At 36.9% G+C, this 25,179-nt stretch overlaps 2 protein-coding genes across 2 annotated transcripts in view; one reads left to right on the top strand and one right to left on the bottom strand.

Moving 5' to 3' along the window:
* LOC150104476 (XK-related protein 6-like) overlaps window positions 1–25,179 on the top strand; it is a 144,489-nt gene that overhangs the window by 90,520 nt on the left and 28,790 nt on the right. The gene's annotated exons all lie outside the window — the stretch shown is intronic.
* Window positions 9,616–25,179, bottom strand: part of LOC150104477 (EKC/KEOPS complex subunit Tprkb-like) — a 135,350-nt gene continuing 119,786 nt past the window's right edge. Inside the window, exons 2-3 of the mRNA XM_090395166.1 lie at window positions 17,204–17,368; window positions 9,616–9,754 (exon numbers count right to left, since the gene is read on the bottom strand). Coding sequence (XP_090251292.1) covers window positions 9,747–9,754; window positions 17,204–17,368 — 173 coding nt within the window. The 3' untranslated portion in view covers window positions 9,616–9,746. The remainder of the gene's footprint in view (window positions 9,755–17,203; window positions 17,369–25,179) is intronic.

Consider the following 25,179-nt stretch of genomic DNA (forward strand, 5'->3'; position numbering starts at 1 on the left):
AATTTTGAAAAATATTCTCTTGATACTACCAGTCTCAAATCTTCCATTTGGTTAAGTTATATTGATGAACATGGCTCAGACACATTAGACTCCTTTCTTCTCCACTTCAACAATCAACACCCCAGAATCCATTTCATTATTGAAAAAGAAAGAAAAAAAAAAGCTTGCTTTTTTTTTGGATATTCTAATTACTCATCTGCCCAATGGTACCTACACTTTCATTCTCAGTTTACAAAAAATCCACCCACACAGGTAGATATATATGCATAAACTTTTCTACCACCTGCTTTCTCAACAATATGGAGACATCATATTGTTTCCAACCTCTGTTCCACCAAAGCTTCCCTTACAGCATAACTTGTCTTTATTTGCCAATGGCCTGTCCAATGGTTACAATGCCAAAAAGATCTACATATTATCTGTCCCTTCCACCCTCTCAACATAAAGACTACTGTAATGCCATTACTATTCCCTATATCCTAGACCTTCAGAAAAAAACAGCTGGAACTTGAAAGAAATATAATTTCTTCATTGATTGCTTTCAACCCTCATTTGAAGCTGGCTTCCTTTCTCTGTTCTCCTAAGAATCCACTTCCTCCCCTCTCTATTCTAGTGTTAACAAGGTTCCTTGTTCTTGCAACTTATCATATTATGGCCAGACTGGGAAATCTGCTAACATCCACCTAACACAAAAAATACATCAGCCTCCATAACTAGGATCAGTCAGGTTTAGCAGACAATGCCTTGGGTACCTTGTACAGAATCACATGGAAGACAACCACCCATGCTCCATTTCAGCAAATACAAACTTGAAAGACTTTTTAGAATTAGGCTTGCTTTTTAGAAAAAAACAAGCCTAATCTTAACAAGTATGTTGTATTAAACTTCCCAAAATTTGTGAAATTTTAATTCTTAGGCCTACCACCCAATATCTAAGCCCAGTCAATAGCATCCATAGAGGATGCTGCTCATGAGACACTTAGTCTTCATTTATTCTAATCTTATTTTTTTCACTTATTTTTTCCAATGTGTTATTGTATTAACATTGTATTCCTGTGACAGACAAAATATTGAAATACTTTATACAATAGGTTTAATCGTTACGAAATAATGATCAACCTGTTGTTTAAGTATTTCTCTTTGTGCTGTTATTATTCCATTAAAATGTAACTTAAATGTAAATCAACACCTAAGCCTAAATACTTGAAAGAAGTTTTTATTACATGCATAAATTTTGGCGTAATTTTAAGACTATCCCCATTGCAAACATTTAAAGAGACAAAATATAAAAGAATAGCAACTGAAAATTAAAAAGCATGATTGCAGGATTATACACCACTGAAAACAGTTAGGAGATATTTTGGTTTTCTTGTAAATTATAAAGTTATAAAAATAATTTACAAATGTAACACAATTTGTAATAAATATTGATTATTTAAACAATATCTCACCAATTCCACCCTAACCATAAGTAAGAAATATTTATTCATATATAAAGTACCCAATAGTTATAATTATTTGCAGAACTTTATAATTAATTGACAGAAACTAAAATATCCTCGGGTCAGGGGTGCTTAAGGGCAAAGCTGTATAACTGAGAGGAGACCTCCACATAGCCTTTAAAGGAATGCGGAGAACCGACCAGGGCTTCTGACCTAATGTCCAATCCTCACCTTCTCGTGGTGCACCCTGTTGGGTAACTACTTGGATACTGAACGAACGAGGATGGGCTGGCAATTTGGGATTTAGCCGACCAAATTGTATTCTTATTGGTTAAACCAAAATAAAATGATGGTACAACACGACAAAATTTCATGCCGGCTGGGGCGTCGCCCGGTGAAACAAGGCCCCCGTTGTTTTCGCCAGGGAACCAGGGCGAACAGTGAAAAGTCAGCTACTGGAACAAATCTGAAAACAAACCCCAACTCAACATCACCAGAGTTAAAGATTGGTACTATCAACGTAAGAAGCCTGAATGGCAAAGAAATGGAGCTAGCTGAGGAATTAGATAAGTACCAGATCGACATAATAGGGGTGACTGAAACAAAAAAGACCAAAACTGGTGAGATATTTCTGAGCAATAAATACAAAATGTTATATTCAGGCAACGACAATCAAGGAAAAGAAGGAGTAGCCATAGTATTCAACACAAAATACGAAGCTAATCTTCTTGAATGGCAGTCAGTCTCAAGTAGAGTAATATGGGCAAATATGAGAATGGGGAACTGGACAATGAGACTTATTTGTGCCTATAGTCCCACAGAAGGTTCTACTAAGGTAGAAGTGGAGGAATTTTTTGAGGCTTTAGAGAAAGCAACTGACACAATAAAAAATGAAAAGTTGGTCCTTGTTGGGGATCTAAATAGCAGAGTATGATTGTGAGACATACACAAATATTTTGGGAAAATTTGGAGAAAAGAGCAAAGCTAATAATAATGGCAAATATCTGTTGGATTTGTGCTCAGGACATGGACTGGTTATTACTAACACCATGTTCCAACATAAAAATGTGCACAAATTCACATGGAGAGAAGAGGCAAGGAATAAGAAAAATCTCATTGACTATGTTATTGTTGATAGTGATGTTTTCTCCCTGGTGCAGGACACCAGAGTGTACAGAGGATTTGAAATTGGAAGCGATCACTATTTAGTCTTGATTAGGATAAAATTGAATTTCATATTGAAAAGAATAACATGTAAGAAAGTTTTAAAGCGAATAAAAATTGAGCAGCTCTCAGATGTGAACTGTAGACTAAAATACACAAAGATTATTGAAGAAAAAATGAAATAGTTTTAGAACAGGAATCAAATCTTGGAGATTCAGTGGCAAACTCTGAAGAAAACATTGATTGATTCTGCCAGAGAGGCATGTGGTGAGGTTGTCTGTAAGGATAAAAAAATCAGAACTCCCTGGTGGACACAGGAAGTTAAAGAGGCAATGAAGGAAAAGAAGAAAGCAAATCAAAAGTTCCTGTCAAATAAGTCAGCTTGTGCTCTTAGAGAATATAGAGACAAATGCAAGAATGCTAAACACTGTGTAAAACTAGCTAAACAAAAGTCATGGGAGGACTTTGGTAAGAATATAGAAAATAAATATCAAGAAGGTGGCAAAATATTCTGCAGGCTGTTGAAGAAGCTTAGGAATGGAGGAAAGAGTTCTGTAAAAGGAATTAGAGATGATAAAGGTGACATGAAAACGGGAGAAAAAGATATCCTTGAAGTATGGAGTAATTACTTTGAAAATCTGTTAAATGAAACAAGCAGTGATGACAGCACAGTGGTAAAAAACACTGACCAGGCATGCAGTCAGGAATACATATCCATACTTGAAGTAGAAGAAGCCATTGAAGGCTTGAAATGTGAAAAGGCAGCAGGAGTAGATGATATTTGACCAGAAATGCTGAAGTATGGGGGTATAAGAGTCTTACAGTGGCTGCACTGCATAGTTCAGAAAGCCTGGACAGAGGGACGAATTCCCGATGATTGGAGTAGAGCTCTCAATAAAGCTGCATGTGAGAATTACAGAGGTATTTCCCTACTGAGTGTTCCTGGCAAGATCTATGCAAGTATACTTGAGAAACGATTGAGAAGAATTGTAGAAGAAAAGCTTTGTGAAGAACAAGCTGGATTCAGGCCAAATAGAGGCTGTCAGAATCAGATCTTCACTTTACGACAAATAGTCGAGAAAGCATGGGAATATAACAAAGATCTGTATTTAAGTTTTGTCGATTTGGAAAAGGCATATGACAAGGTGCCAAGAGAGAAGCTATTCAATATACTGCAGTTATATGGTGTCAATGGGGCATTATATCAAGCAATACTTAGTCTTTATTTGAGTTTTAAGTCAGCAGTTAGAATTGAAGGAAGTACAGGAAGATGGTTTAATGTTAAATCTGGTGTGAGACGAGGATGTACATTATCCCCTCTGTTATTCATTATCTATATGGATCACATTATGAAGGAAAGTGGTATTAAACATGATATCAAAATTGGAGATGTTAATGTCAGCTCTTTGCTTTATGCGGATGATGTTATACTTCTAAATAAATCCGCTACAAGTCTGTAAGATTCTCTGACTAAATTGAATAGCTGTTGTAATAGATATGGTATGAAGGTCAGCAATAAAAAGACAGAGACAATGAAAATAGGCAGAATCATTGAAAATGTCAAGTGTGAATGGAGAACCTGTGGAACAAGTAAAACATTTCAGCTGCTTAGACACTATTTTTACTGAAGATGGTAAATTAAATATAGAAATAGACAACAGAATCAGCAAAGCTGGTATAGTGGGAAGTCAATTGAATAAATTCATATGGAATAAGAGAGAAATTAGTCAAACCACTAACTTAGCTGTATACAAGATAGTGTTCAAACCAGTTTTAACTTATGGATCTGAGAGCTGGGTCAGAAGTAAAACACTTGAGCAAAGACTAGAGATTGCAGATATGAGAGTCCTGAGAAAGATTATAGGTGTGAACAGATGGCATCAATGGCAATATCATATTAAAAACGAGGATATTAGGAAAGAACTTGACATTGTCAGCATCCAGGAATGCGTTAGCAGAGCTAATCTCAGGTGGTATGGTCACTTAAACAGAATGGGCGAGGAAAGATTAGCAAAATAAGTGTTCTCTGCCAGGTTGGCAGCAAAACGACCCAGAGGAAGACCAAGATATAGGTGGATTGATACGGTACAAAATGCTTTAGATGATAGAAATATAAGATCTGATAATGTTGGAGTCTTGACAAGTAACTGTTGACAAGTAATGTTGGAGTCTTGACTGATTTGGAGGAAAATTGTAGATAGGAAATTAATAATGATGTAATTTTTTTCTTGTAGTACTATCATATCCTGTACACCCCTTGAGGGTACATGGCAGGAATTTGATGATGATGATAAAATATCCTCTAATTGTTTTGAGTGGTGTAGAACATTTTTTTTTTCATTTGGTTATGAAGTAAATTAAATTCAGCAAGAAGTTATATTCTTGTTTAATCCTTTACCCAAATGCGTAGAAAAGCATATATGGTCACGGTATTGATGACAACACAGAATGTAATAAAATAATATTTATTAACTTATTTGCTGATATTTCGCTGGTATTATATCTTCAGAGCGAAAAACAGTTGGTCACAGTAAGCAAAACAACAACAATTTGGTATAACAGTGGGACTAGTTTAAAAAAATTGTAACAGACAACACAATGAACTAAAATCCTGATTTGGCACCATCTATGTTGGAAAAGAGAGAAAACAAATATTAATTAGATCTTAAAATGACACTCTCCCAGATTTTTGGTAAATTTATATATAATCATACTTGTTGAGGTTTGGAGTATGTTTTAAAGCTTCTGTTGATTCCAAAAACAATATCTCTCTCTCTCTCTCTCTGATTTATAATGACTTCTCCTAAGAGATACCATGTCAGACAGGATCAATTGGAAGAAAACAAAAATGTTAAACAGAAGTCAGTTTAATTCAGAGAGAGATCTAATTAATATTTGTTTTCTCTTTTCCCAACATAGATGGTGCCTAATGAGGACTTTAGTTCCTTGTGTTGTCCGTTACAATTTTTTTTAAACTAGTCTCACTGTTACACCAAATTATTGTTTTGCGTACCGTGACAAAACTGTTTTTGTGCTCTGAAGATACTGGATATAATACCAGTGAAATATCATGGAATAAGTTAATATTTTATCATCATTCTGTATTGTCATCAAGTATCATTCTGTGGAATGATACTGGTCTGGGTTGTTTTTGTATTATGGGATACCGAGGTAGTTGATGCGAAGTCGAGCTTCTCTTAGTTATGAAGATACTTCATACACGTTGGTTTGTTTATACTTGAGTATATTAAACAAGAATCTAATTTCTTGTCAAATTTAATTCAGTTCATTGCAAGAAGAGAACTTTAACTATTAGAATTCAAGAAAAGCCATTGAAATTATTATCAGTTAATAAATTATTCATCCTTGGGGATAAATGGAACAGGAACTCGCCTAGTATTTGAGGGCACTATGGAGGGTACAAGACCCAGGGAAATTCCAAGATGAACTTCCCAAAACTGAGAAAGTTTGAAAGTCATTTTTGTTCAGGTTAGGATGATGAATGTGGACTTCATGGTGGTGTTTATCTTAAATTAAAATTCAGCTTTCAAAATTTTAGTCTGATTACAATGACTCTTGTGTCTAGTTGATATGGCATGACTGTCAAGACCTTAACTGACTCACGGAGCTGAATATAATCCACATGTTCTTCTTCTAGCTGTATCTGAGCAATCCAGCCTGTTCTGCCCATAATAAGAGAGGCTGCATTTTCAAGTAATTCTGTAAACTTCTGGATAGGAGAAACGAGAATATTTGTGTTTATTAGAGTGTAAGAGTGATTTTAGTTTGCAAATTGGATGGAAAGGGACTTGAAAGTTAATCTAAAATAGAAATTTGGCAAGCTTCCTCAGATAACTTTTATTATAAGTCATGTTGACTATAGAAATCCTCTGAAAAGGAACTGGATGACAGGTTACTTTGGTGATAATGTTGGGACTATAGTCATCGCAGAGGAAAGTGATTAATGAAAATTTTCTGCTTTGAGAAAAGTCAGTGGAGCATAAGAAGTGTACAGTGCACTAATATTTTGATACCTGTCTTCTGAGGCAGATGATGATGATAAGCATTATTAATGTGTCTTCCCGAGTTTAGTGTACAGGAAGAAAAAATACAAGGAGATATATTGATGCAGCTTCTTAGCATCCAACTCGGGGATCAACCATCGAGATCCTTGTTTCGATGGTTGATCGAAAAAGGAGTGTGCATTATGCACACTCCTTTTGCTGTACTGACTCTCTTATGAAAGTAGAACAACTCTTTCATTGGAGTCTTTTTTCCTCTCCAGTGGCTATATCAACATTATCACCAAAGTAATTAATAATTTTAGCCTCCATCCCTTATATGGAAGTTATGTTCAAGAAGCTTGCCAGACTTCTACTCCAGATTTAACCTTCAGGTCTCCTCTTTCCTTCTGATTAAACAAGCTAAATTCATTCTCACACTCTCCTAAAGAAAAATATTCTCCTGTTCAGGAGTTTATGAATTCCTTGTTTTGTAGCCTCTGTTATTATGGGCAGACTGCTCAAATAGGTCTAGAAGAACATCAGGATTACATTCAGCTCCATAAGCCTGATAAGTCAGAGGTTGATACTCATGCCATATCTACAGTAGTCATTGGAAAAAGACTAAGATTTTCCACAGAAGCTGATTTTTTATGAAAGAGATTGTGTAAGGAAAACTGTATAAGTCCACATTCATCCTCCTAACTTGAACAAACATGACTTTCAAACTTTATCAGTTTCGGGAAGGTTGACTTACTCAATACTCCTTGTGATTGTGTTATTGAAATTATTATCATTTAATAAATTGTTAAAATGTGGTTTTTCTCTACTCTATATTTTATATCTTTATCTTTATTTATTTTAATCTTTATCTTTATACTCTATTATGTTTATTTACTAACTTATTCACTTGTACTTATTTATCTTCTTATTTACTCAAACCTTGCTCATCTAAAATCCTACTCGCTGCGCTATTGTTATAACTTCTTTTTACTTTATACTTTCGTTATTGATATATAATATGCTAATATACTTCCCTAAGAATGCCTTACTTAACTCCACCTAAGAATGCTTCCTTTTAGGACACTGGCAAATTTATTTTTTATTGCTGCGCCAGCCAGAGTCCTATAATATGAGCTTATTCAAAATTCAGGGAATATTCCTAGGTTAATTGGCACTCATTCTAATATACACTAAATAGATACTGGTTCTAATTTCAGTCGTGGCCAATAATCTATTTTTACTCTAACGCTCTCATTAAATTCCCTCCCGCTATGGTTCTAAATTTTTGTAAGTGGTAATTTGAATTCTTGAATCAAGCACGAATCAGGCATATACAACAAAACATGTTTATTGGAACAAATTACACTTTACAGCTATAGTTGGAATATGATACTAAGCTTTTCAAAATCTCTTGCTAAGTTAGTTACTCAATACTAATTTAACAGAACACTCATAGATTAACTTGGTAATCTCACACAAACTATAAAACATTAAATCTAACTAATTATGTTACTCAAAAACCAAACTCTTATTTCATGCTATATTAAAATACAATTCTCGACCCGTTACTATTCTGATATAAATCATCTACAAAAATTTTAAATTCACATATAATCTCAGTCACATGCAGCTAAATTTTCACTCCTGACATTCCTTTGTTTAGCAGAATTATTCTATCTTGTAAAATACAAAATCCTTATTATAGTCCACTATGAATTGTTCACTTAATATGATCTAACACTAAATTCTGTCTCATTCAAACGTATAGTAAAGGCCTTTACGTTACCCAATCTTTTTTCTTCCGAAGGTCTGTTAACGGCCACGTGTATTTCAGGTCCTCCTTCAATCGGTTGCTTCCGCAATGGGCTTATGACTATGCCGTCTGTTTTACATTCTTCCCAGACTCGAACTTCTCACTGACTCGATACAGCGCATTCTCTGCTCCTACTTGAGTGGGTCATTCCTCTCGCTCATCCCCACTCCATCCACTAGTCAGGAATCCTCGAAGTGAAGTTGGGAACAACAGAAAAAAAGCCTCGCGTTATCGCGCGCATTCGCTTATATTTCATCCCTTCTTTCCCATACGACCCTTTGTCTTCATGCCCCTAAGGTGATCCTCCAAGTCCTAGCTGCCGTTAGGTGCTGTATTCCAGGAATCCCGTTTGCATCATATTCCTCATATGTTGTAGCTGGCAGCATTACAGCCGATACGTGCGTATGTAACTCGACCTTTTCACTAGTTCTCTTAACTTCTTTGGCGACTTATTAAGTTTAAGACAGTTTAATGGGACAAGATTATACTACAATTTCCTTATTAATATTCATTAATCCTATAATCCTTCAGTTTAACTTTCAACCACAAGATTTTTCTAGTGCGTTTTACATGTTATTACATAAATTCCTTTACAACAAAATTCAGAACTGTGTGTTGCTGTTAACCAGGTATTATCTGAGTTAGCCATATTCTTATGTTAGATTCTGAATAAATAATTTCTCAAAAAATCGTCCATTCAGGATCTAACAAAATTATGTTGTCTTTCCTTGAATTCTGAGTTACAGTCAAGTTCTCCTCTTATCACATACTCTAATTTTTAGTGTTATTCTATTGCATTTTGTCTCTAACTGTTAGCATCAAGATTGGTTTTGAAACCAGACCTGAAAATTCTGCTTGTAATAATGATTTCTTTCTAGTGTGACTTCCATGCTATATTATAATTTATTTGATGAATAAATATTGCCCTTTTTGCTAGGGTTGTTGTTTTAGGGTTGATTACTGCTTTTAATTTAAAACTTCATTCCAGTTTAATTACAGGACAAACCAGATGAAAAAATACTTTCAGTTTAGTTAAAAATATACTATTTATCTGATTTGCTTAATGAGCATGACTTAATATGTAATTAAAGAATGAAAAAAAATAATATTTAGTTGTATTGAATTAAAAATTTAAAGAAATGAAAAATATGCATCAGAACATCAAGAATGTAAGGTTTCTTCCAACCAGTATTTTAAATGTAAGTATTTATTTATTTTTAAATTGAGACAATAATAAAAAATAAAACTGAATAACAGTTGGAATATAAACAAAGAACATTGTACTCAGTTTTCCAGGTAGTTGCAGAATCTAGAATTTTGTCCTTAAAATCCTGTAATGAAATTATATCTGTTTCAGTTATAGTGAACATGTAGGGAGAAAAGTAAAAAAAAAAAAAAAATTATGGAGCCAAGGTCAGGACAATTCACAAAATCTTTAAAAAAATAAACAGTCAAATAAATAAATATAAGCTAATTGAATATATTTCAAACAATAACAAAACTAATGCATCTAATTTATTTGTTTTATTTATGAGGTTGTTTCCAAAAAAAAATAAAAAAATTATTACTTTTACTTTATTTTTATTATTAATTTGCAGTTGTTTATTTTTATATAAATATTTTCTTGAAAAAAGAACTCGTAAACACATAATTTTACATATTGTTTATTAAACCCAATCTATATTTTTGTATTATTATATACTAGCAAATAAAGCAATAATACTTTTATTTGGAGAAAATAATAAAAATAAAGCGATTCCCATTGCCCTCAGATCATTTTTGCTCTCGGTTATTCGTGGTAAGTAAACACTCACTGTATGTAACTTCTCCCCACCCTAACAGAGGAAAAGGAGATGTTGAATAAGTATGGAACTAAAAAGATGTTGCATGGACATTGACTGGTAGTTGCTTGTGTTTTTTTCATGTTAGAGGAAAGTAGAGTAATGATGATAGTGATAGCCAGTGCAGAAGAACTACACCAATGAAGACAGCTATAGAAAAGAGAAAACAGTGCATAAGCAGTCTCACAGATACTGAGAAATTGATTAGAAGGAGTACTTGAGAGATTAGCCATCTATCCCCTTCTTTTGGACATCAGCAACCTTTTTCTGGAGAGGTTTTGTGTACTACCCCAAAATGTGAGAACAATACGCTCAGGTTAGGTGGATTTGGTATTTATAATGATAAGAGTTGTTACAAGTAAGGAGTAGTTTTGAACAAGAGAGGATACAGTTTCTGAAGAGTGTAGGAACTATGCACATAATGTGCTTATGCCATGCTAAGAAATATGATCCTAACTGAAGATTGGAACCTTATCAGATGTAAAGGGCAGTAAAGTGAGATTTTTTTACAAGAAAAACAGGATTGTGTTTTGGTTCATGAGATTATCCTTTCTCACAACAGAATGGTAAGAAGGTCAGTGTTTAAGACATTATGACAGATCACAAACTGTGGATACCTCAGCATTGATAGAGAAATCTGGAGGGAGGTACCACCCAGTATTTCATTCACTGAATGACCATAGAGAAAACTAGTCATAAAGGACTAAAAGTAGACCATAAGATGGTAGTAAGAACTCTGCCGGCTGTGATCATATGTCCTGGAAATGTCAAAAGCAAGCAGATGAGTTTTTCCAACTCTTTCATTGCCTGTGTCTGAAAGTATTTAAGGTTGTTTAGGAAATTTGATGTGGAGCAGGAGTGGTAGAATCCATATTGCTGATTGACTGATGTCCATGTAGCGAAATAGTTGGCTGTTAATTACTTCTTCCTTTGTTTTTGAGGATTGACATAAGGGCAGTGGGATGATAATTTGATGGTTGACTTATCTCCCTTTTTGAAATATTTTTCAAAACTTTGCTTTGAAAAATATTTACATTGAAAATTACTACATTCTTCTGTGGAAACTATGTTATTCAGCAAAAATAAACAAATGTATAAATTGCTAACGAAAAGAAAAATGTTAAAAAGGATTTTGACTTGGTAACTTGAAAAAAGAGCATGGAGTAAGTAAAACCTGACCTGTTAATCAGCTCTGATGTTATTTCCTCTTTGTCAGTATCTTCTACCAGTAACACCATCTCTTTATTACAGCATCTTTTCACCAACGATGTTAAAGATACCAAGCAATTTTAAACCTGGTTTTACTCCATTTTTCCCAAGTAAGCAAACAGACAAAATGTCAAGTTTGCATCTGCAATTGATGCAAGACTAGCTGATCCCACAGGTAGTGCAAGACCAAGGCAACTCGTGGTAAAGGTGGAGCAAGATCTGATCACTAATCTTAATATTTACCCTTAATACCAAAACACATCTCCAAGAAGGGGATGTATGATGTTTTGTATTAAAGGCAAGGGGCCACTACCCAGGCCGGTTTCGACCTTTATTGAGGTCGAATGGGAGTTCATGTCTCTCATCATAGGCCTTTGGAGAATAAAGCATGCTGAGGGTCAGCAGACAGTAAGAGAGGAGAATAATGAAAGATAGAGTAGGATAGTAGGAGGTAAAAGAGGCCTCAGTCAACCTGTTTAGCCTTATATGGCTAATTGGTCTGTGACACATATTCTCAATTTATCTATTAAAAAAAAAAGAAAATTTAACCATAAGAATTTTGACTAATAGTTCACTTATAAATTTATCCTTAATAATTTCGTCAGTTATCTATGAAGGAGATCCATTGACCTGTTTTGAAAACAATAATTTCAGTTAGAACATTTTTTAATTACATAAAAATTAAAGGACTTAAGGTCCAGTCAGTTGAACTTAAAGGGAACAAAATAAGGAACTTACAGACCTGGTACCACTGGGACTTAGAATGGGATAGAAGACTGGCCCGGGAGATGCCGCTCACAAGGAGCAGCACCGCCTCGCAGTAAGCCTTCGCAGCCCGGGCTCTCAGATCTACCCCCCTTATTTGGAGTAAAGGAAACCGTGCCAGCGAAAGCTTTGTGGCGAGGAAGAATAGAGTGGTTGTTACTTTTCCTAGGGAGAGTTAGGTGGAGTTTTGGAGATACTAAAGAAATATACAGGGCTTGATGCGTCCCTGTATAAGAAAGCATATTTTCGGTGGTTTGCAGTATTTGTTCACAAATTTAAAGTCGCCTAGTAGATGTCTCTCTTGCGCAAGAAATTTAGGAAGGTAAAAAAAGAAACCTTTCCTTATTCCTGCGTACATTAAATTTGCGTCCCGTACCTGGGATTTTTTCCGTACCTTCCAGATGTGCTACTTTAAGACGTTAATTAAAAAAATGGCGAATTTTTGGGTCTTGTTGACTGGTGGCGGGAATTGCAGGTGTATAACCTCTTCTAGTGATAGCATCGGGATTCCCAGTGCTGTGCTCAGTCTTTGCCAGACGCGTTGGGCTGGTGGGCAAAAATAAAAGAAATGCTCCACCGTTTCCACGCCCCAGCAGACATCACAAAAGGGATTGCACGGACTGGGTACGTACCTAGATTTAACCTGTTTCACCGGGAGCCACCCATAAGCTATTCGCCAGGCCAGATCCCGATGAAAAGGCTGTCCCCAGCTATTCTTGATGTTTTTAAAGAGAATTTCATTGTTTGTCCCGAGGTTTGGTGTATCACGCCTGGAGAGTTGGAAGAAATCCCAGTATACTGCTTTCGGTTTGTGTGTGAGGATTTCTGTTCCTTTGTCTCTAAGTACTGTGAGTGATTTTACTAGTGTGCAGTACCACTTGGGCACAACCCTTGCACGGGGTCCAGCATAGTCCGTGGTTCCAAAGAGGGGGAGGAAAAGTCCTATAAAATATCTAATTAGGAGGCCTGAAATATGGTTTGAGTTTAAGGCCTTCCGTACGGTTTTGAATGTATTTGCATAAAGCAAGCTTTTGAGATCAGGCAGAGCGTACCCCCCTTCTTCATGTTTTAGTTGCAGGTATTGTTTTTTAACCTCATGTTTTTTTTTCATTCCAGAAGAAATCTATGAGTTTTTTGGATAATTGGTTTTCTTGTAGCAGTGTGATGCCTGTGATATTGACCGTGTGCATCAGCATTGGGGTAATGATTGTTTTTATCACTGTGGCTCTGCCATAAAAGGAGAAAAAGGTCGGTTTGAATAGACTTATCTTTTCCGTACTTATTTCCTGTAATTTTTTAACTGGTAAAGCTAGCGACTCAGAAAAGGGAACTCCTAGTATTGTTAGCGGCTGCGTATGCAGCGCTAAACCATAGGGAAGTCCGGTGTTATGGAAATTTCCAAAATTTTTGATTTTGGTTTTTTGTGCATTAACTCAGAGACCACTGACTATGCTGAAGTTTTGCAGTATGTCAAGATAGATGCAGATAGACTCAGAGTCTCTGAGTGTGGCCACTACATCATTTGCATATGCTACTATTTTGCACTGTTTGGAAACTTGGGGCAGTGGAATACCATTAATTGCAGGGATGTTCTCTATTCTTTTGATGAGGGGTTCTAATGCTAGGGAAAAGAGAAGGGAGCTTAGTGGACAGCCTTGATTAACCCCTCTCTTTATACGGATTGGTTCTGTCAGAAACCCATTAATAGACAGTTGTGTCGAGGCCTCCGCGTACATATGTTTAATTGTATGCCGAAGTCTCGGGCCTATGCCTACTTTTTTTAGGGTGTCCTGTAAGTACGTGTGGCTGACGTTGTCGAACGCTTTTTCCAAGTCAGTGGAGAGAAGTGCCATGGGGTATTTTTTTTCCTTGGCCAGTCTGATTAGGTCTCTTAGCAGGAAGAGATTAAATTCCATAGATCTACCTGGGATTCCATAGACCTGTGAACTTGTTATTATGTTTTCTATTCCGCCCTTAATGCATGTACAGATAATTTTTGCGAAAAGTTTATAGTCTAGGTTAGTTAAGAAGATGGGACGCCAGTTATTTGACAAGGTCCGATCTCGGTCTTTTTTTGGGATAAAGATTGTATAGCTCTTAGCGAATTCCTCGGGGATGTTTCCCGAAGTGAGGAATTCGTTAAAGATCTTTACTAGTGCTGGCAGTACAAGGTCCCAGATAGATCTATAGAATTCTATCCCCAGTCTGTCTGGCCCTGGGGTCTTTTTTGTCTTCATCATTTTGCACGTGGCTTTTATTTCAGCTGCAGTTATCGGCCTGTCATGCAGGGCGCTAAGATGCTCGGGAAAACGTTTGACGTCCCACTCACTGAAGTCATCCGTGCCCTGCTGGTCAGCGAAGATGCCGAGATACTGCTGGTGAAAGTGACAGAGTATTTCATGGGTTGAATTTAGAATCTGGCCTTTCTCCTCGATCTGGTAAATCGTTCTTTCATCGTTTGCTGCCACCCGTTGTTGATTGTAGAATGCGGCGGAGGGTGTTTCCAAATTTCTGAGATAGAGTCTCGTGCGAAAGTCGAGGTCATCGACTCTACTCTGCTGCTCTTGCTGCAGCTCTATTTCTACCTGTCTGATAAGATGTCTGCAGGGAACTCCGCTCCGTTCGCTTGACCGGTACCAGCCGAGTTCCTGTAGAGATCCCTCAGCCGTTTACGTTGTTGGTAGACCCTTTCGCACCCACATTTTTGAAACAGTTCCTTAGCCTGCCACTTAAAGTGCAGCCAGTTTTCCCAGTCCCAGTTGATGTTTGTCCATTCATCACAGAGTTTCTGTAGCTGGTCGCTGAAAAGACTGGGAAAGGTAGGAGGAAGCCTCCAAGGACCTCTGGCTGTTTCCATAACCTCTGGGAGTGTAATTTTTAAAATGACCAATTTGTGGTCTGTTGACATGTTGCGTGCTGTGGTGTGACGTGTCCTTTGGACATACTGTTCCAAGTTTTGGGACACGTACACCCTATCTAGTCTCGTCGATATCTGGCCACGGCACCACGTTGTTTCTACCTTCGATGGGTTATTCCTCCTCCAGACATCGACGAGATCAAAATTTACACAGCATCTTTTTAGAGGTGCGGTTCCGCCAGTTCCGGAGTTTGCGTTCCCGCCTACTTTGTCCAAACATGTGTCTTCCACACAATTCCAGTCCCCAGCTACTATTAGGTATTCTGCTCCCAAGAGGTAGTTTTCAAAGGCAGAGAAGAAACCGCTTCTGTGGTATGGGTTGTTCGGGGCGTATACTGCAACAAGCTGGATGGTACGGCCACTGTACTTCCAGTCCACCGTTATTAGACGTCCCATGGCGTCCTTCTGGACGTTGAAGAACCCCCCCCCCGCGATTGGGGGGCGAATTAGTATCCCCACCCCTCGTGAGTGAGCATCCCCAAAGCACCAGTAGCTGGTGACTGGGTAGCTTCTCGAGAAGTTTTCCATGTCCCAATGCTTATAAAAATGGGTTTCTTGAATCAGGAGGATATTAATTTTGTACCTTAACATTAGCTTCCAGACAGTGCTTTGTGCGAAGGGATTTGCGTAAACCGTTGGTGTTTAAAGTGGCAATTTTAAAATCCATGTTGGTATTTGGAGGAAGGGGGGGGGTGTTGTCTGTTTGTTGCTCAACATGTTCCACCTGTGATTCACTATCGGAGCTGTTTGGAATATCCATAACGAGGTCGTTTTGAAATTCCATTTCTGTGACGCTATAAATGTCCGTGCTGCAGATATGTGAATGGGGTTCTGCAGGTTGGTCCGCTACTGGGGATTGGTTTCCTGTCTTTGTTACCGCCTCCTCAAGGGGCTGGGTGCCTTCGCGTTGGCTTGTAGTTTGGATGTTGTCCATTTCATCTTCTGACGAGAGTAGGCTGCTTTGTTTAGCCTTTTTTGCCTCTTCTGTTTCTGCCTCTCTTGTGCGCTTTATTGGGGTGCTGGTTGTTACGACTTCTTCCTCTTTGCTGCGGGTTTCGAAGTTGACTGTTATTTCCTTGATGTGGCAGGTTGCCCTGGGTGTCTTACCCGTTACGGGTTTCATGGAGGTTGTGTTTTCTGCTAGTGTTTCTTTTTCGGTCTGTTGCCGGAGCTCTGGAAAATCGCTCCCTGATGATACCTCAGGTTTACCGAGGGGTATAGCCCTGATCGGTGTTATGGTCCCTCCAGCTGCTTCTGAGAGTGTTCTGTGCGAGCATGTGTCCACTTTATGGGTCAAGTCCCCACATTTAAGACAAGCTTCTGTGCAGTTTACTATTTTGTGCTCTGTTGATTTGCAATTTCTGCACTGTAGTTTTGGGCATTCTGCCCCTAGGTGACCCTCAGAGTTACATCGGAAACACAATCTTTTAACACCCGGGTAGTTAACCATGACCCTTGTTTCGCCCACTAAAATGAAGTTGGGAACTTCCTTTTTCATATCCATCTGTATTTCAACGTCGCCTGTTTTCCAGCCTTTGTAATCAGCATGTTCAAATGCTTTGATACTAATAATATCGCCCCATTGGCTAAAAAATTTCTTGACGTTGTCTTCATTCTCCAGGTATTCCAAGGGAAATCTAGTTATTCTTAACGTTTTCCGTAAACTCCCTATTAAATAAGGTTTGATCATTTGTCCCGCACAGGGGAAACCCTCTAATAATTTGCTTCTTGTTTGGTCATTTTTGACTACAATTTGGAATCTTTCTTTTGAGTACGGTGTGAAACCGTATATGTTTTCTGCCCCTACTGCATCAATCAGAGCTTTCACTAACGTCCGCTCATCTGGGAGCCGCTTGACTTCGATGCCAAGCGTTCTAGTTCTGGGTAAGAATAACGGCATTGTTGGGGGAGGACCTAACTACTGGCTGTAGAAGGGGGGGGGAGGTAAAGGAGGGCGAAGTCGGGGAACGCCCGGTGTCCCTCACAACAAGCAAAGAGATAGCAGAAGGAATGGGTAAAAGAGCCAATAATAAGAAAAAAGGTCTTACCAATGCCGAGGTACTTCTGTAGAAAGTGAGCATGGAGCTCTCTCTTCGGGCCGCGGGAACTGGATCCTCTTTTGGACTGGAAGGCACAGGTTCTTTCTTCTTCGAACTGGAACTGGAGCTCTCTTTCACGTCTTGGCAAATAAGGTCTCATCAGTGGGAGCCAGGCTAGAAATACCAAGATTTAGTAATGCAGAGCTTGTAAGTATTTTACCAAAACAAGTTACCATAAGGTGTTATAACCTTATTAATTAAAAATCTCAGGAGGAGATATAAATGTAGAAAGTATTTTTAACTTGGGTATAATTATGTTAAAGATACCAAGCAATTTTAAACCTGGTTTTACTCCATTTTTCCCAAGTAAGCAAACAGACAAAATGTCAAGTTTGCGCCTGCAATTGATGCAAGACTAGCTGATCCCACAGGTAGTGCAAGACCAAGGCAACTCGTGGTAAAGGTGGAGCAAGCTCTGATCACTAATCTTAATATTTACCCTTAATGCCAAAACACATCTCCAAGAAGGCGATGTATGATGTTTTGTGGCCCCTTGCCTTCCCCTTCTTGGAGATGTGTTTTGGCATTAAGGGTAAATATTAAGATTAGTGATCAGAGCTTGCTCCACCTTTACCACGAGTTGCCTTGGTCTTGCACTACCTGTGGGATCAGCTAGTCTTGCATCAATTGCAGGTGCAAACTTGACATTTTGTCTGTTTGCTTACTTGGGAAAAATGGAGTAAAACCAGGTTTAAAATTGCTTGGTATCTTTAACATAATTATACCCAAGTTAAAAATACTGTCTACTTTTTACCAACTATTGACTTTTTGTCCATATCTTGCAAGTAGAGCAGGCTATTGAAATGGCAAGGTAATTTTATCTGCAGAATGACACAGCCATGCATTTACCTCTCCATCATAGTAATATTTTAATGGAATACCTTGAGCAATTCTGTGACTTCATCATCATCATCAAATTCCTGCCATGTACCCTCAAGGGGTGTACAGGATATGACAGTACTACATGAAAAAATTACATCATTACTAACTTCCTATCTACAATTTTCCTCCAAATCAGTCTGTTACTTGTCAAGACTCCAACATTATCAGATCTTATATTTCTATCGTCTAAGGCACTTTGTACCATATCAATCCACCTATATCTTGGTCTTCCTCTGGGTCGTTTTCCTGCCAACCTGGCAGAGAACACTTGTTTTGCTAATCTTTCCTCTCCCATTCTATTTAAGTGACCATACCATCTGAGATTAGCTCTGCTAACGCATTCCTGGATGCTGACAATGTCAAGTTCTTTCCTAATATCCTCATTTTTAATATGATATTGCCATTGATGCCATCTGTTCACGCCTCTAATCTTTCTCAGGACTCTCATATCTGCGGTCTCTAGTCTTTGGTCAAGTGTTTTACTTCTGACCCAGCTCTCAGATCCATAAGTTAAAATTGGTTTGAACACAGTCTTGTATACAGCTAATTTAGTGTTCCGACTAATTTCTTTCTTATTCCATATGAATTTATTCAATTGACTTCCCACGATACCAGCTTTGCTGATTCTGTTGTCTATTTCTATATTTAGTTTACCATCTTCAGTAAAAATTGTGCCTAAGTAGCTGAAATGTTTTACTTGTTCCACAGGTTCTCCATTCACAACACAGTTGACATTTTCAATGATTCTGCCTATTTTCATTGTCTTTGTCTTTTTATTGCTGACCTTCATACCATATCTATTACAACAGCTATTCAATTTAGTCAGAGAATCTTGCAGACTTGTAGCGGATTTATTTAGAAGTATAACATCATCCGCATAAAGCAAAGAGCTGACATTAACATCTCCAATTTTGATATCAGGTTTAATACCACATTCCTTCATAATGTGATCCATATAGATAATGAATAACAGAGGGGATAATGTACATCCTTGTCTCACACCAGATTTAACATTAAACCATCTTCCTGTACTTCCTTCAATTCTAACTGCTGACTCACAACTCAAATAAAGACTAAGTATTGCTTGATATAATGCCCCATTGACACCATATAACTGCAGCGTATTGAATAGCTTCTCTCTTGGCACCTTGTCATATGCCTTTTCCAAATCGACAAAACTTAAATACAGATCTTTGTTATATTCCCATGCTTTCTCGACTATTTGTCGTAAAGTGAAGATCTGATCCTGACAGCCTCTATTTGGCCTGAATCCAGCTTGTTCTTCACCAAGCTTTGTTTCCACAATTCTTCTCAACCGTTTCTCAAGTATACTTGCATAGATCTTGCCAGGAACACTCAGTAGGGAAATACCTCTGTAATTCTCACATTCAGTTTTATTTCCCTTTTTATATATGGGTACTATGAGAGCTCTACTCCAATCATCGGGAATTCGTCCCTCTGTCCAGGCTTTCTGAACTATGCAGTGCAGCCACTGTAAGACTCTTATACCACCATACTTCAGCATTTCTGGTCGAATATCATCTACTCCTGCTGCCTTTCCACATTTCAAGCCTTTGATGGCTTTTTCTACTTCAAGTATGGATATGTATTCCTGACTGCATGCCTGGTCAGTATTTTTTATCACTGTGCTGTCATCACTGCTTGTTTCATTTAGCAGTTTTTCAAAGTAATTACTCCATACTTCAAGGATATCTTTTTCTCCTGTTTTCATTTCACCTTTATCATCTCTAATTCCTTTTACAGCACTCTTTCCTCCATTCCTAAGTTTCTTCAACAACCTCCAGAATATTTTGCCACCTTCTTGATATTTATTTTCTATATTCTTGCCAAAGTCCTCCCATGCCTTTTGTTTATTCTGTGACTTGGATAACTAAAAGTTTGATGGCCTTCATCGTAGATATATTTGTCATATGAGCAGTCTGCACCTTTGATATATTTCCTAGCTGCCAAGCAACACAAATCTAAATTCACCCTTCAAATGAGGAGAAAAAATAATTTTCCTTTCTTACATGAATGCTCCTTTCTATTTTATATGATGTTCAGCTAAGATTTCCAGTATTTTGAGTGCACAGGATTATTTTTACTAATACTGCATTCTTTCTGATTACATGTTATTGATTTCTCAGATCTTTGCTTAACCTTTTTCTAATTATTATTATTATTATTTGTCACCTCAAGGGAGTCCAAAGACTCATCGAGGGAGGGCATCTACTCTATAACTCTGCTTCCACCACTCACAATCCACTAACTGACCGCAACTATACCAACGGCATCTACTGCCGACCACCACTAGTATTTCCACAGACAATCACAAACATCCATGCCCACGGCGGGATTCGAACCCGCAGCCTCTTGACTGGAGAGCGGACATGCTAACTAACCATTTAGCCATCCAGGCTGGCTATATTATAATGTCAATAGTCTCAGAATGTTGTCTTTTCAGAGCTCATTATTGGTTTTCAATTAGCAACCATTTGAGTACCATCGTTTATGCATTTTTTCTCACTTTTATGCTCAACTTTTTTTTTTTTTTTGATAGTTTCCCTTTAGTGTTAAAGGTTTAAAATCAACAGTAATGAAAGAATGGTGAAATAAATACTTATACTCATGAGCAGTGATTTAAAAATAAGGAGAATTTTCATGTGCATTATACATATGCAGTACAGTCTGTTTGGAAGATAAAAACGAGAATTATTTTCAAGTTTCATGCACTAAATAGTGGCAAGGAAATGAAAGAATTTCTAACAGAATTCACTGTGATAGCTGCTATTAGAAATTTACTATGTTGGTTAATATTCCAATGGAAACTTAGCAGGATTATATAAATCAAGTGGATATTAAATCCAGCATTATTTCAAAGCCGAATGTAGAAACTATAAAAGTTTCATACAAAATATGACCAGAGAGTTTATGGGAATACACTAGCCAGCATTTACAAGTTGGTTGCCGTGACCTTATAGAAAACATGATCGCTTGCCCAAGCGTCCATATATTCGCCTTCTATTGGTCCATTTTGATAAGGTTTCACTGGCCTGACAGTTGTTTTGAAATGGTTGGTTCTCCTCAGAGACCTTAAGAGAACAAAAACTCTCAGTCAGTGTGTCAAGTATTTACTAAAATAAAGAGACAAAAGGCTTCAGTTCAATGATGCAAAATTATATAAATCAAGTGGATATTAAATCCAGCATTAATTTACAGCCAAATGTAGAAACTATGAAAGTCTTGTATGATATTTTGTTCAAAACTTTCATAGTTTCTACATTCAGCTTTTTTTTTCTTTCTTTTTTTTGAGGGGGGGGGGGTTAAAATAAAATTTTTGGAGGAAATATCTTGGGGTGATGGTGGATAAGAATCTTAAATTTAGAAGACACATTGCCAAAATTGTGAGGACAACACACTGAATTCTGGCAGTGATGCAGAGGACACTAACTTGTAAAATAAGGAGATTCTTGTTTCATTGAATAATGCTTTGATTAAGCCACATATGGACTACTGTGCACAGATTTGAGCACCTGGTTTTCACAAGGATGAAGAGATGTTGGAAAGTTTCCTGATTGACTAAGGTAGTTTCTGATCTCTGGAATGTTCAATATCAGGAAAGGTTGAGAAGATGCAATTTACAGTCTAGTGGATAGGAGGAAGAGGAGTGATATGATAGAGATGTACAAGTTGGTAAGGGATTGTTATAGTATTAACATTGAAGAGGTTTTTCATAAAATGGTGGGAGATGGGGAAAGAACAAGAGGTCATCCCTGGAAGCTGTATAAGGAGGGTGTGAGCAAGGAAGCGAGAAGCAAGTTTTTTGCATGGAGAGTTGGGAACGATTGGAATGCATTGCTTGAGAGTCCATTGTCTGCAGACAATTTGAATGTGTTTAAGACAAGGTATGATGAGCTGTGTATATGACAAAGGGACCTCCTAGATGAATCTTTGACTCCATGAGGTCTTAGGATAATAATAATAGTATATCAATATGGATATTAGATTTGTGCATTGGATCGGAGACTATCAGACAGGTATCAGCAAGTTGTGTATGGGGGAGTAATATCCAGGAAGAGGAAAGTCACTTGTGACTACTTTTCTAAAACTGAAGAGAGGTTTCATTCAACCGAAGCACATTGTATCGATCACTCTTATGTCAGCAAAATTGATGCCTCTCTACATGAAGAATGTTTTAAATCCTGAAGTCTTTCCTATATTGATATCACCAAAGTAGCAAGCAAATAAAAATTTAAAAAAAAATAAAGATATGAGATATCTCATATCACTCATATCTCATGCCAGAGATATGAGAGTCCTGAGAAAGATTAGAGGTGTAAATAGATGCCATCAATAACAATATCATATGAAAAGCGCGGATATTAGAAAAGAACTTGACATTGTCAGCATGCAGGAATGCATTATTAATCTCAGGCGATATGGTCACCTAAACAGAATGCTATTGGAAAGATTAGCAAAACAAATGTTCTCTGCCAGGTTGGCACGAAAAAGACCCAGAAGAAGACCAAGATATAGGTGGATTGATATGGTAAAAAGTGCCTTAGAAGATAGAGATATAAGAGCTAATAATGTTGGAGTCTTGACAGGTAACAGACTGATTTGGAGGAAAATTGTCGATAGGAAGTTAGTGTGAATTTTTCATGTAGTACTATCATATCCTGTACACCCCTTAAGATACTATGTAGGGAATTTGATATTTTAACCACTTTGGATACAATGTCATTATTCACAAACATTCCAATTGAAGAATTGGTGGGTATCTTTGTCAGTCCTTTTTTCCTCCTGATACCATAAATGCTTTCCAAGAATTTCTTTGGTTATCTTTATTTACTTGGAAAGGAAAGTTTAATTTCCAGAAATATGTTATTGAACTGGGTCTACCTTAAAACCATATGTCTGGTGGTGATACATGGATAATATCTTTATTGTTTGGAAACAGACGTAGAGGAATTTGCTTATTTCCAAACTGTCATCCTAAAATAAAGTTTATTGAAAAGAATAATAAACTTTCTAATAATAATAGATAAAACACAATGAAAATTTTTCACTACTTGAATAAAGAGAGAAAAAGAACTATGGGGATTACCCTGGAAGTTGTATAAGAATCTGGATATTAAGTGTGAGTTTTTGTTTGAAGAGTGTTAAATGAGTGTATCATATGCACACATAACAAAGGGAACTTATAAGTTATTTTTAATGCTTGCCACGACACAAAAATTAACTTTGAAAACTTCTGAGTATGCAGCAAAATACATTACCTACCTAGTACAGAATTTTTTAAAAGATAATTATCAGATAAGTGTCATAACTGTTTTCTTTATAATTTTTTATTTTCACTTCTAGATCAATTTTGGTGCATTTATGCATGGGTTCACTTCTGTTCCTTTTTCCAGTCATGTATCATGGGATGTATCGTGAAAACCTATAAAATACAAATATACATATAGCTTGTCTTTGTACAATAGTAAGGAAGGAAGGAAGTAACAGACGACCACTGTTAGGTGGCATTTGAGCAATGTGTCTGCGTGATACGTAAAATCCCCCCCCCATTGTCCTTAATAATCTGCATAAGTCTGAATTTATATCAATCAGGGACTGCCTGTACTTAACATTCCTCTCAACTACATGCTGTATTATTTTCTTAGGATAAACCGTCTCCACTTTCCCACCCTTGTCTTTACACAAATTCCTTGTGTTTGCCAGCCGACTCAACACAGATTTGATATTAAGACCATAGAATCTTCAAGTTGCCATCTCTTTTATAAATGCCATTTTAAATTTGAGTGTTTATTTTAAGTCTGCTTAATCACTGTTGTATTGCCCAAACAATGACTTCCCTCACCAGAAATTTGGGAAGATTTTATCCTTAGTAATTGTAACTAATAGTTTTAATCAATGTACTTTTTTTTCTTGTGTGTGTGAATTTCATATCAATTGTAATATAATATTTCCAGCACATGACTGGTATCTTGCTTGTGAAATCCGTTGTTGTTTTTCTACCTTTTGAATTGTCCATTATACTGAAGGTGAATTTCAGATCAAAATATCTGTACATGTACATTATTAAATAAACTTTGTGTTTCACATGTTGCAGATTTGTTCTGTGTTACAAGCACCACTTAAAAAATGCAACTTTAAAAAAGTGGTATGATAGACTTAATGTTGTCTCATGATATCATTTCACTTTTTAATATCACAGAACAAAAAAGTGAATAATTAATTTACATCACATATTGAATAAATCTTCAACACCATGATGTCATTTGCAGTTGAAGAGAAGTCAGAGCTCACTGTAAAAATGATCACGAAATGGATTGGTCCACAATTTCAATGCTTTGTCTGGACAGTAACTTCCTATCTTCTCACTTTAGAGTGGAGTAAAATAGTCTGCTTATACAGTAATCTGAAAAGAAACCAGGGATGTATTTTGCACAACAGAAATCTGCTATTCTCTTGCATCACAGTGTCCATCCTAATGATACTGTTGGAAAAATGATGAAAAAAAAAGCAGTGAACTTGGTTATACCAAGTCATACAGGCTCCACTTCCAATTTTCAATTTAATTTAAAATTTGAGACTAATGCCCATTAAATATAGTACTACTGGTTAAAAATGCAACAACTCTGAACACCAGAAATGTCATTGGCACCATTAATTACTTCTGTTTATGTCTAATATAATTTTAGATTTAGACATCTGATTCTTATTAATGACTTCAAATTTTTCAGGAAATGACAACATATACTAAAATATTAATTAAAAAATTTTAATCAATACCTTCCAATATTTCAGCATTGTTATATTGGCATCCTCTGGGAACATAAAAACTATGATATGTGCATGTAGGCACTAACAACGAGCAAATGAGGCTGAAGAAGGCAACTGGCATTGGTCCTAGAGTCCTAAAGGTGTCTTCTAGCAGGCTAAATTGGGTTGTCTTGGCTGTTGTTCTAAGAATTCAACTTCCCAAATTTCAGCATTGTTATATTGGCATCCTCTGGGAACATAAAAACTATGATATG

Source organism: Typopeltis vanoorti, chromosome 7 (genome assembly GCF_054136105.1).
Source record: "Typopeltis vanoorti isolate ZY-2024b chromosome 7, IOZ_Tvanoo_1.0, whole genome shotgun sequence".
Taxonomy (NCBI): Eukaryota; Metazoa; Arthropoda; class Arachnida; order Uropygi; family Thelyphonidae; genus Typopeltis; species Typopeltis vanoorti.